At 39.9% G+C, this 13,813-nt stretch overlaps 1 protein-coding gene across 5 annotated transcripts in view; it reads left to right on the top strand.

Annotated features, from left to right (window-relative positions):
- Positions 1-13,813, top strand: part of LOC124721257 (formin-binding protein 1-like) — a 375,448-nt gene that overhangs the window by 350,530 nt on the left and 11,105 nt on the right. For 3 of the 5 annotated variants that reach the window (XM_047246130.1, XM_047246131.1, XM_047246128.1), the window contains one exon: positions 2,828-2,985. In XM_047246130.1, coding sequence (XP_047102086.1) covers positions 2,828-2,985 — 158 coding nt within the window. The remainder of the gene's footprint in view (positions 1-2,827; positions 2,986-13,813) is intronic. The other 2 variants (XM_047246132.1, XM_047246129.1) reach the window with 1 other exon arrangement.

Here is a 13,813-nt window from a genome sequence, read left to right as displayed (position 1 = left end):
TGATTTCCCTAAATAACTTAAGGTGATACATGACCTCACATATCTCTTATTATGCTGGTATTCCAAAATTTCCTTTGTTCTCAGACTTCTGCCATTCCATTTACTGCTACTAGTTGATGTGCTGATCCAACAGTTCAGGGTAGCCTTTCCTTTACTAACCTGCATTATCTTCCTTCATCCTCTTGAATTCAGAAGGAAAGAGCAAAGAGATTTGAAAAGTGTCAGTGGTGTATACTGATGTACCATGACCATGTAATGAGTATGGCTTTTGGTCTTTTTTCTTATTCATATTTGAAAGTTTCATATTGTTTACTTAACTATATGTTGAATTTTACTGTTATTATGTAAATTTTGTTGAGGTGCTGACCTTAGAAACTGCTTACCTTTCCCAGTTTCATTATTGCAATTTTTTTACTGTTGTTTCTGGTGGTGGTGGTGGTGGTGGTGGTGCATGCTGTTATAGTGGCAGTGTATGGTGACAATAGAGTCACTATGTAATCTTTTAATACTGCTGATGATGTGTGTTGGGTATTTAAGTAGTGCGGGGAACAAACAAGTTTAAAATAAACAAATCGAAATAATTTGCAGAAATTTTACCTTTTTTTATGAAATTACGTGGAGTCACAAAATTTGCACCAATCTTGTCACAGAATATTGCAGATACTAAGTCGAAGGATCGTTTAAGCTGTGATCTTGATCTGATTGATAGCAGTATCCTTTACTTAACAGTTATCAGTCCAGCACACAGTTTTACTGTACCAAGAAGTTTGAAATCAGGGTGAAAATTCATTCTAGAAACAGTCACTCAGGCCATAACTAAAACAGTTCTCTGCAGTGTCCTTTCGTCTAAGAGTGCTAGTCCTGCCAGGTGTGCAGGAGAACTTCTGTGAAGTTTGGAAGTTAGGAGAAAATTAAAGGAGTGAGGGCAGGTCATCAGTCATTTATGGACAGCCAGTCATAGTAGTAGATCAATTACCTAAAAAAGGCAAATGTAGTGGGTTCGCATCCTGGCGGCCTGACACAAGTTGTAATCCTTTGTGAAGTTTCAGTTATCATGCTGTTTTAAACACCACAAAAAGTGTGTTCAGTGGACTAATTGTGGACATTTAGATAGAGCCAAAGAGGAACAGTAATACTGGTGACTAAAACTGTTGAAACCATGAGACTGTTACGAAATATTAGAGGGTGTAAAATGTGTGACAGTGTTTAAAAGGATTAATCACCTAGTCACAAGCTGCTACCACAGTTCTAAAATCATGCATGTTAGTGAAGAATTTGTTAATATCTTGCACTGTGCATGTTCAACAATCAGTTTGGAACATAGGTTATGGATAATCTGTTAAAGCAGCAGAAAAGGTTAAATACTTACTCCGAACATCATAATTGCTGCATCTTCTTTACTGTCATTTCAGCACTGAGATGTATTGAAATACAGTACGTAATGTTAGGATGACGATATCCTCTGTAAGTTTTGGGGAAGTAATTCTAATAACTTACAGAATTTGTGAACAGATCACCTGTAATGAAAGGATCATCTTCAGTTCCTTGCCACAACCATCTATTCTGCATAAAGTAGTTATCCAGTTTGCCTCTTCTCCATATCCACAGATTACATTACTATTATTGCAGTTTTCTACCCTTTTGTTTCATGTTTCGTCTTGTGTTCTTGGGTGTATTATCAGATACAATTGCACATTACTGTTGTCGTTTTGCTAGTATCATCCCACTGTTCAGAGGCACAACCTCATTGTCATGTATGGCATTCATTTCTATTTGATGGATAATTAACATTGTTTATCTTTACTTTTTAAATTGTTTATTAAACATACTTAATGGTTTCGGCAGTTAATTATATTTTTCCCCACACTGCTACAATTATCATTGGCCATTTGCATGTAGTAACAGAATGTATGTGAGTAAATTCTGTGCTGTGAAACTGAGCAGCCTGATATGGTTGTTAAGACACAGGACACATATTTGACAGAAGCAGAGTTCAGATATCTATTAGGTCATCCTGATTTATTATGGTTTCTTTAAATTACTTCAGGCACATACCACTAGACTTTCTTAAGACAGCCTTCAACAAATTTCCTTTCAAATCCTTGCTCAGCTGAGCTAGCGCTCCATGTTTATAATGAACAGACTGTCAGTAAAAGACTGAACTCTTAATTTTCCTTTTTCATCTGTAACAATAAAATTTACTGTACTAGTAGCTACTTTGGAAGGTTGACTTTTTTCGTCTTCAATTGATTGAGAGTAAGTATTCAGACTGGCAGATGTTTGGAGCTGCCTTTTTGTGTGTGTGTGTGTGTGTGTGTGTGTGTGTGTGTGTGTGTGTGTGTGTGTTTGTTTGTTTGTTTGTTTGTTTGTTTGTTTTATGCTTTACCAGTTCAGCTTTATAGCAGATCTTAGCTTGCAACTGTAGCTCATTCTTACTCTGCCTCATTTAAGGCTTTTTTCAGATTTTTGCTTTATCCGTACAGTATCAGTAAGTTTCTATGCCTGTGTACATTATTCTGTAGTGAGTAATGTTTAGTGTGCAGGACTGTTGTAGAAAACTCTTTCTGTGTTGTGTAGCGTAGCACTCTTCAACTTGCATGTAATTCTAAACAATCATTGTGGAAGACAGCTCTCTTTTCGGTCATTGAGGTTTCATCAACATACAGTGGTGGAAGTTTAGCATTCAGAACATTGAAAAATATAGCTTTTTGTTCCATGAGGTGCTCCATTTAAGTAGTAACACTGAAGATTCTCTATTCCCTTAGAACTGTAAATAGCTTAACTTCTGACTTATGGCATTATTCGTCATTGTTTAACCAACATTTAGCTCCTCAAACAGCCCTGAGTCTGGACTTGGGACCTCTCACACGAGTTTGCCCGACTCTGACAATGAGCACGGAGATAACGATCCTGCCCCTGGAGATTACTGTGATGGAGACTTGCTGCCTGCTCTGGGAGTATGTAGAGCTCTTTATCCTTTTGAAGGTTTGTATTATCTCTTCAGTCAATGTTAATATTGTAGTGTAAGTTAAAATCTATATTTGTAGAAAGAAGAGATGTTACTGCAAAAAGAGCATTGTTCACAAAATAACATTGAAACTGTATTTTAAGAACCCCCTTTGCTGCTTGAAGTAATGTGTAGCCTAGCATTTGAAATGAATAACTGTGCACTAGCAGCAGCATCTAGTGACAAACTTAAATTGAAGTAGGTCATATGATGTCACAACGATAGCCATTTGTGTCATTATTTTCTTGAGACTGAGGCTACTTTTCGTTGTTATGTCTATTTCAAATGCATTGGGAGTTTTGTTAAAGTTTTAAGAAACAAGCTTTTTATGTGGATCAGTATGACAAAAACACGTAAAGAGTTGGAAGAAGCTGTTCAATACCAAGCTATCATGGTAAATGAGAAATTCTGAAGCCTACTAGGAGGCCAATGCCAGCAAAACATTTTTCAGTCATGACACCATACTGGTTGTGACTGGGATAAATTCGTTGTGCAGTTGACAAAGAAAATATTTGGAAGTCAGGTGCAGCATGGGAACCACAGAAATTTTATCATCTGCTTGATTTTTATTAGTGCTGGGGTGACAGTTGATCTAAGAGCAAAGTTTGTTTGTCATTGTGCATACGATTATGCAACTATTACTCATTCATTTTTTTTTATCAAAGAAAACATTGTTATTAACGAATATATTTGAAAACAATCAAACCATTATTTTCAGCAGTTCAATTACAACTCTAGGCATCATTTTAAATAAGTTTATCTTTTGTGTAAGCCACATTAATGATATTATATGGCTATCTAAATGTTTTGTAATTCACGACATTGCTGCCATTGTCACTTGCTTTGCAGTGTTATTCTGTATCATGTAACATATTTTCAAACTTATTTCTCTCTCTATGAGCATAAATTTCTAATATCTTTCAAAGGAATGTCTGTAGATCCATTTGAAACGTAAAACTATTAGAAGTTGTACTTCAGCAAAATAAAAATGTAATTTTTGCGTAAGTGTTGAGTTGCCCCAGAATATTATTCCGTATGACATCAGAGAGTGGAAGTATGCAAAGTATGTTATCTTACTAATTTCTACATCCTCAAAATTGGCAATTATTCTGATTGCAAAAGTTACTGAACCTAGTCGCTTTAGGAGATCCAAAATATGAATTTTCCAATTAAGATTCTCATCTATATGTACACCCAAAAACTTAGTATGCTCTACCCTGGCTACTGACTTCTTTTGATGTGTTATATTTATTCAAGGAATTATACTTTTTGCAGCAGAAAATTGGATGTACTGTGTTTTTTCAAAGTTCAGAGCAAGCCCATTCACAGAAAACCAATTAATAACTTTTCCAAAGACCTTAATTGTATCATTTTCTATCGGACTTTCTTTTACTGGATTAATAATTATGCTTGTATCATCAGCAACCAGTGTCAGTTCAGCATCTTGTTTCACATAAGAAGGGAGATCATTCACATATATCAAGAACAAGAGGGGGACCCATGATCGAACCTTGTGGAACACCTAATGTAATTTCACCCCAGTTAGATGAAGTGGGAATCTCCTTTGAATCATTTGAAGCATATAAAGAGACTTTGTGCTTCCTGTTCTGTAGATATGACTTAAGAATCTATTATGTGGACAGTGAAATAGTATATTGCTGTCTCAGTGGAACAGCATTTCTGAAATCCGGACTGTGATTTATTAAGTATCCCATTACTGTTGAGATGGCTAACCACTCTTGAGTACATTACTTTCTCAAAGATTTTTGAAAATGCTGTAAGCAAGGATACTGGCCGGTAATTATTGACATTTGTGGTTTCCCCCTTTTTGTAGAGAGGCCTGACAATGGCATATTTTAACCTGTCTGGAAAAAATCCTGAGTCAGTGATGCATTACATATGTGACTCAAAACATCAGCTGTAATTGCTCCACATTGTTTTAATAACTTGTTAGAGATGTCATCTACTCCAACAGAACATTTATTTTTCAAAGATTTAATAATTTTCCTTGTTTCACGAGAGATTGTTAGATGAAACTTCATCTGACTAAAATTTTTCAAAACTGACTCTTCCATGTACTGCCTTGCTTTTTCTTTTGAACTATTCTCACCAATTTTTTCTCCTACACTTAAGAAGTGATTGCTAAATACATTGGCTACCTGTGTACTGTGGGTTAAGATGGTCTCGTTCTCTTTAACAGTAATACTACCTACCCCAGTGTTTACTTTTCCTGTCTCCCTTCTAACAACATTCCATAGTGGTTTGATTTCATTGCTGGAGTTGTGAATTTCTTCTCTAACATACATATTTCTTGATTTCCTTACAACTTTTCTCAGTATGTTACAATAATTTTATAGTGTAAAATTACTTCTGGATCTTTACTGGTTCTTGCTGCCTCATACAGTTTTCTTCTTCTTTCTGAAGACACTTTAATACTTGTAGTAATCCAAGGTTTCTTTGAAAAGGTTGTGGTGTTACATTTAGTAATTTTCTTTGGAAAACAATGTTCAAAAAGGGATATAAATTCATCAAGAAATATGCTGCATTTATCATTAGCATTTGGCTCATTGTATATACCTTCTCAGTTTACATTTCCTCAACTTTCTCTGAAGTGGTCTATAGATTCTGGGTTGAGCACCCTCACACTTTTACTTAATGGTTTCTGAAGTGTACACCCTGTTAGGTTTTGTAAGTTAATCAGTTGTGCATCATGGTCAGATAATCCATTTACCACAGGGAAAGCATGTGTTTGTTCTACATCCTCTTACTGCAAGTACATTATCTATTAGAGTACTAGTGCCCTGAGCTATATGTGTAGGGAAATTGATCACTGATTCTAAGTTATGTGTTGTTAACAACACTTCTAGTTCACTTTTCCTATCAGAATTGCTTAGAAAGTTAACATTGAAATCACCACAGATTAATAACTTCTCCTTTTTTGTCTGACAGACAGCATAATAGGGAGTCAGACTTCTTTATGAATAACTCCCAATCTCCTAGTGGAGACCTGTACACTGTTGCTAATATCAACACAACATTATCTAGCTGAAGTTCACATGCACAAACCTCAAAGTGCTGATCAACACAAATTTTGGTTACTTCAACAGTTCTGTATTTATACCCTTGTTTTATGAAAATGGCAACTCCTCCTTTATCCATACTAGATCTACAAGTGTAAGATGCTATATTATACCCATTTATACTGATTTTTTTCCATCCCCACAGTTGCATGGTGTTCAGACAGACAAAGTATATCAACCTCATTCTTATTTGTGAGATCATCTAAACACATTATCAGCTCATCTACTTTATTTTTATTCTCCTGATATTTTGGTGAAGTAAGTTGATACCACCCTTAGCTTTATCCCTATTTGCTGTGCATGAAGTTTCTTTTCTTCTATTTTCCTTGGTTGTTGTCTGTCTGGAATTTGGCTGTCTGCCTGGTCCCAACAACCACAGGGATAACCCCTTGTGTGACTGTGACCCCCCTTACAGTATCTGCTAATAGAGAAGCTAACTTATCTTTCCCATTCGTATTAAGGTGCAGGCCATGTGTAGTGTAATCCCACCTACCAATAGCATCAACTGGAACAACACTCATGTGAGACTTTGCCGGTGTCTGGAGCATCCCGTTCAGCTCAGTGTTAACACGCCTTACAGCAATGCTTACCCAGGGTTGATCATGGCACTGAAAGACCTCCACAAACCACACATTCGTGTGCCCAGTTTCTGCTCCTATTTTATCCAGGCCACTCCTAATACTATATCTTGGATTCATAGCCAGGTTGTTTCCTGCTCCCCCAACTATAATTACCTGATCTTCCTTCTCAAAGTCCTTGCATAGCTGACCTAAGTTTTCTGTCACCTGGCTAAGGCTAGCACTTGGTTTCACAAAACTTGTGACCTGATACTCTGTCCCTAATTTCTCCTGAAGCTGTTTACCCACACCCCTCCCATGACTGCTACCTATAAGCAGAATTCTTGTTTTCCTATTCTGGTTTAAATCCGACCTGTCTTTTTTCTTTGAGCTAGTATTCTGCTTCAACCTACATTCAACGACATCTGAATCATGAATGTCGCCACACCCTTCCCACCAGCCGCCGCCGCCACCACCACCACCACCACCACCACCACCACCACCACCACCACCACCAAAGGCTCAGTGATCAATATTTGGTCTGGAGAAGTGGAAGAACACAACATGTGATATGAGAGGCTAGAATAGACCTGCAGTTATTCCGTGCCTGTTGTAAGAGGCAACTAAAAGGAGTTTTGTGCATAGTGAAGCTTTTACTTTGACAACTCGGCCATAATCAGGACACCCTCTTAGCTCTTTTCACAATCTTCCTTCAACATTATTGCCGTAATTACTGTTGGTCCCCTTTTAGGCCTTGACCCCCACTTTCCTAAATTTCACAGAAGTGCAAGCTGTTCGGCGAAGGATGCTTTACGTGGTGCATAATCTATCGACTGTGTGCTATGATCTTCTGCACCTACTATTAGAGTGGATTTATGTTCACACACAAAATCCAGTGTGATATTCAATCCATCTGTCAGTGGGCTGGGGGGGTTGGTGTGTATCCATCAGGCAATGGCTACTATGCTAGGTAGCCTCCATCATAGAGGGGTAGCGCCCATGGGAAGAGTCTCCAATCGGAGTGAGTGGCATCATGAGGGATAATCAACAATGAAATGGATCCAAATCACCCATACCAGGTGCCGTGCCAACACAGCCATTTCAGCAGATAAAAAGCAAGATTTTCATGCAGACACACACAAACCCATGTCATTTCTGTCTGTGGTCAAGTCATGGGATGAGAGTCGGGCAAGGAGAGTTGGATATGGACATTTCATCCAGTTTTTGGTATATTCCAAAACTTATGGAGAATCTTGTGCAACAAGGAAGCCACTGGTTTTGGTGAAAATATTGAGGATCAGTTTGGAGAAGTCGCAGCAATAGAGATGATGAGAAATGGATCTTCATTGATCAAAACATTGAATGCTAACCAACTGCAGGTACTTCAGGCCTGTGACAAACTTGGGTATATACCAGTTACCATCTTCCCCATAACAAACTCAATAGGATACATGGTGTTATCTTCCATTGGGACCTGATACTACAAACAGATGAAGAACTGCATGCTAACTTAGAGTGGCATGGGATCCATTTTGTTCATCACCTCCAGAGGGGACCTAAGGGTGATTGGGTAGATACTGAAGCCTTTCATCCTAGCTTTCAATGGAAGTGTTTTACCTAAGAAAGTTAAGGTCATTGTTTATAGGTGTGATGTCAAACCCTGTTTTCCTCTTTCTATGTGATAATTTAGGTGCCAGAGGTTTGGACACATGACCTGCCACTGTAGTAATGAGGCTAATTATGGGGCATACAAAAGAACAACACATGAGGTAAGCCCTTGCAAGCAACCCCCTACATGTGTAAACTGCCCAGAACACCATCCACTCCTCATTCAATGACATGCCCAGTTTTCAAGAGGGTGAAGAAATTCCAGAAATATAAAACACTTGACAGCCTGTCTTGTCAGCACACTAAGAAAAAGTTTGAACAATTCCACCCAATCAATATGACATCAGACTTTGCAAACATTGTGTCAAAATTCATATGTAGGACCAAAATGAGGTCTCAAGTACCAACTACTGGCCCTAGCCACAGGCCAGCGCCTGTTTTTCAGCCAGGGGAAGGGCCACCAGCTCTCTTGACTCCTACATACCCAATAACAGTGATAAACCACCCCATCGGTACAACAGGAGATGCCTTGTGCTCCTCTTGACATCCTCTGGGAAGAGGAAGCCTGTCAAGATGCCCCTCCCAGGATGTGACAGACAAGCAGTCTACCACCAACCATTGGCTGATAGAGCCACAGACTGTGAGTCACAGGTCACAGAAAAGAATGTTCCTCTTCTGTCCCAAAAGTAAAAACAGGAAAATCGTCTGAGAAACTGAACCCCACAGAAATAAGAACGGTAAATCATAAGTTAAATGGAATTCTGCCCGGTTGATCATGCTCCATCCCCCTTGAGGTTGAGCCTATGAATACTGATGAAGAATCACACATTCAAGTGGAGCGTATGTCAGCAGCAAAGCATATGAAGCTGACTGCTGAATGATCCCACTGCCGCTGATGTAAATTTCGCACGAGGACCATGAACTTGAGATAAGAGAACCTGTAGAGATCTATGGAGGCATAGAGACAGTTGTTGTTCCCTCACTCTGTTTGTGAGGGATTGGTTGGTTGATTTGGGAAGGGGACCTAACAGCGAGGTCATCGGTCCCATGGGGGAACCATCCTGTAATTTCCTGAAGAAATTTAGGGAAATCACGGAAAACGTAAATCAGGATGGCCAGACATGTGTTTGAGCAGTCGTCCTTCTGAATGAGAGTCCAGTGTGCTAACGACTGTGCCACCCCACTCAGCATTTGCGAATGAAACAGGGAGAGAAATGACTAGTTGTAAAATGTACCCTCCACCATATACCGTACGGTGGCTTGCAGTGTATGTATGCAGATGTAGAGTGCAATGCATTTCAGTACAGGCTATGGAACATACGCGGACATTGATATTACAGTCTGCAGCCTGAGCGTCTCACTCTTAATCGGTTGGTCTGACCATCATGACATCTGCAACAGTGAACACTTTCCTAGCTCACTATCTTTCTCGACCCATTGAACAATGAAACATGCACCACGTTTGTCACTTCAGTAAGCCACCTTTTGAGCTTTCACCTCCAAAGCAACTTTTGAAACCAGTCAAGAGGAGGATATCGAAGGAGTGGTAGAAGATATTATTGATACAATTATACACACTGCAGAAGCAACAATAACCTGTTCTTCAGGCTCTGCCTGATGGACACCATGCCCCAGTGATCTGAAGAAATACCTGCAGCTATCAGAGAGCATTGCAGATCACTTCAGCGACACAAGTGCCTTCTCTCTACGGAACATTTAATAGCATTCAAGAGATTTCACACAAAGGTACGGTTTTTAATAAAGGAGAGAATGCAGGAGTGTTGGGGACAATGTGTGTCATCTGTGAGACTGCACACCCCATAAGCGTAAAGATGGAGTAAACTGTGCCTAATTTGCAACCACCCACCGTCCACAGTAGTTCCTTGCATCTCCCTCAATGCCAGCATCTGTACTGATCCTGCAGTCATTGCTGAATCTTTTGCAGCACACTTTGCTAATGCCTGCATACAGCAACTACTATCCTAATTTCTTGACCTGGAGTTGCTTGGCAAGGGAAAATTCTGTATCCTTCCATGCACAAGGGTCTGAATTATACAGTGCTCCATTTAGTGAATAGAAGTGTTGCAGCTTTTCAGCAGATTTTCGAGACAGCCCCCGGACCTGATAGAATTCATAATCAAATGCATAAACTTTTTAGTAACAACATAAAACACATCCTGTGTAAAAACATCATTGAGTTTTTAAATCATGTTTGGTGGTAACAGGAGTATCACTCTCACTGGCAGGAGGGTATTATTATTCCAATCCTGAAACTGGGAAGTGAGCTTCAAATTCTGAGTAATTACCACCAAGTCTGTCTAACAAATGGGCTGTGTAAACTATTCTAAAGAATAATTAACCTACAACAATGTTGATGTCTGGAAGCCAGAGGACGTATATTGCAATTTCAAAGGGGCTTTTGGGCATTCTGGTCCACCACAGACCAATTGATTCATCTGGAATCTGCAGTGTGTAACACTTTTGCACATTGCCAACACCTGGTTGCTGTGTTCTTTGACCTACAGAAGGTGTAAAATACCACTGGTACCATTACATGCTGTCTACATTGCACTCGTGTGGGTTTTGAGGCTTTTTACCTACTTTTATCCAGAATCTCCTATTCCCAAAGTGTTCTGGGTCTGGACAGGTTTGACCCTCAGCAACCAATACGTACAGGAAACTGGAGTCCCTCAGGGGTCTTTTCTGAACGTAACCCTCTTTTCCATCGATATTGTGACTACATTGGGACCCATAGTCTCACTATGACTGTGTGAGGACGACCTTTACCTGTACTACAGCTCTGCAGCATTATGCACCTCAGAGTGCCAGCGTCCAGGGGTCATACAAAAAGTACGTAATTGGACTCCGAATCGTGGATATCAATTTTCTTCCATCAAAACTTGCTTCATGCACTTTTACTAACACAGAACTGTACATTCATGACTAGAACTTTCTTGGTAACCAGTTACTTGAAGTCATTGAAACTTCCAAATTTTTAGACACTTTATTTGACTGTGAGTCAGCATGGTTACCACATATGTGCCGGTTCAAGGCAAATTGCATGAGGAATCTTAATAACCTTCCACTTATCAGCAGCACCTCCTGGGGCACAGACAGCACAATTGTGTGATTCTGTAAAGCATAATATGGATGTGGTGGCTATGGGTTGGCAGCACAATCAGTATTGAGCTTGCTGATTCCTGTCCACTGCAGTGGTGTGCAGTTGCCAACTGGAGCCTCCTGTACAAGCCATGTAGACAGCCTCCGGGTGGAAGCTGGTGTCTCGCCACTGAGGGTCAGATGCCAGAAGCTCTTGGTGAACTATGCTGTCACACTGTGTTAGATGCCTACTCAGCAGTCTTACTCAACTCTGTTTCACAAGCAACAATTCAGGTTGTTTACAAATTGCCCAAAAAATGAGTAGATCATCTGGGATAAAATTGGAAGCTCTATGGGAGGACCTCCAACTGCCCCCTGTTGTCTGTGTTCATAGAGTTCCCTCTGCCAACCCCCCTTACCCCTCCCCCATGGTATCTACCCAGTCATATGGTTGCATGGACCTCTTACGTGGGCTGATCCCACCATTCTCAGATGCATATTCTGGTCAGTTCTTCATGTCTACCCAAATTCAACATACGTCTACATGGATGGATCAAAAAGCCAGACAGTTGCTTCTGCACATGCAAGGAGGCATGAGAAGTATTTTCTCCAGAGTGCATGCAGTGTATACACTGCAGAATTGGTTGCCATATCAAGGGCTCTGCAGTGCATTAAATATCTCACCACAGAAGACTTCCTGGTTTTTAATGACCCCATGATCTGCATGCAAGACATAGCTCAGTGCACACCCCTCCCCCCTCCCCCCCAAAACCCTTTGGTGGCTAACGTGCAAGACCCATTAACTGACAGCTCTTGAATGACGGTAACATTCTTCTGGACACTGAGCCATGTGGGTGTTCATTGACAAATTGGCTAAAGATGCAACCATAGGAGAGAAACTTGAACTTGGCGTACCATGCATGGACAAACATTTGCAATTATGCCATCAAATTTTGAACACTTGGGATGTCGAATATCAAGTTACCATGACCCTCAACAAACTGAGGTTAATCAAAGGGTCACCAAGGCATGGTATATCACTCTGCAGGCGATTTGGAAAGATGCTGTCATATTGTGTGTGCCTACTGCATATTGGCTGCACCAGATTACATCTACATGCATACAATACAACCCACTGTATGGTGCATGTTTGGGGTTACCACTACTAGTTATTTTCCTTCCTTTTCCACTTGCAGAGAGAGAGAGAGAGAGAGAGAGAGAGAGAGAGAAAAAGAGAGAGAGAGAGAGAGGTAGAAACGGCTGTCTAAAAGCCTCCGTACAAACCCTAATTCCTCTTAACTTATGTTCATGGTCCTTATGTGAAATGTTTGTTGGCAGCAGTAGGATAATTCTGTAGTAAGCTACCAATGCCAGTTCTTTAAATTTTCCCAATAGTGTTTGTGAAAAAGAATATTGTGTTACTTCCATGCAATGCCATTTGAGATCCCAAAGCATTTCTGCAATACTTGCATGTTGATTGAGTCTACCAGTAACAAATTGAACAGCTTGCATCTGAATTGATTTGATTCTTTTCTTTAATCCGACTTGATTGGGATCCCAAACACACAAGCAGTACTCAAGAATTGGTCTCACTACTGTTCTGTTTGTGGTCTCCTTCACAAATGAACCAAACTTTCCTAAAATTTTCCCAGTGAACCTTTCCTAAAACTTTCCCAATGAACCAAAATCGATCATTCGCCTTCCCCCTCTACAATCCTTACATGCTCATTTCATGTCATATTGCTTTGTGACATCACACCTAGATACTTATTCAACCTGACTGTGTCAAGTTGCTCACTATTAATCCTGCATTAAAACATTGCAGGATTGTTTTTTGTACTCATCTGTATGAACTTACATTTTTTCTACATTTACAGCTTGCTGCCATTCGTCACACTCATTAGAAATTTTGTGTAAGTCATCTTGTATCTTCCTACAGTCATTAAATGATGACACCTTCCCATACACCAGCAAACAGCTACAAATTGCTGCTCACCCTCTCTGTCAGACCGTTTATGTATATAGAGAAAAATAGCAGTCCTGTCACAATTCCCCAGCTCCCTGGAGCACTCATGATGATAGCCTTGTCTCTGATAACCACTTGTCACTTAGTTATTGCTTAAGAAGTAGGCGAGCCACTGACATGTCCAGGAAGCTATTCTATATGGAAATCTAGGAATAAGGAATATGCCTGTTGCCCTACATCTGTAGTTTTCAGAATATCATGTGGAGAAAAAGACAAGCTCAATTTTTCCATTTGACACTGTAGAGTAATCTTCGTAAAACCAAATTGTGATTCCACCCAAACCTGTTGACTTGTTGTTTTCAGGTCTTTCAGTTGCTTCTCTGTGCCAGGGATTTCTATTGCTATGCCCTCTGTGCAATGGTCAAATGATGGTTTGTTTGTATGATCCTCCTGCTTGAACAATTCCTTAAACATGAAATTTAAAACTTAATCTTAC

This window comes from Schistocerca piceifrons, chromosome X (assembly GCF_021461385.2).
Source record: "Schistocerca piceifrons isolate TAMUIC-IGC-003096 chromosome X, iqSchPice1.1, whole genome shotgun sequence".
NCBI lineage: Eukaryota > Metazoa > Arthropoda > Insecta > Orthoptera > Acrididae > Schistocerca > Schistocerca piceifrons.
The sequence above is the reverse complement of the archived record's forward strand: the minus strand, read 5'-3'. Positions and strand labels throughout refer to the sequence as shown.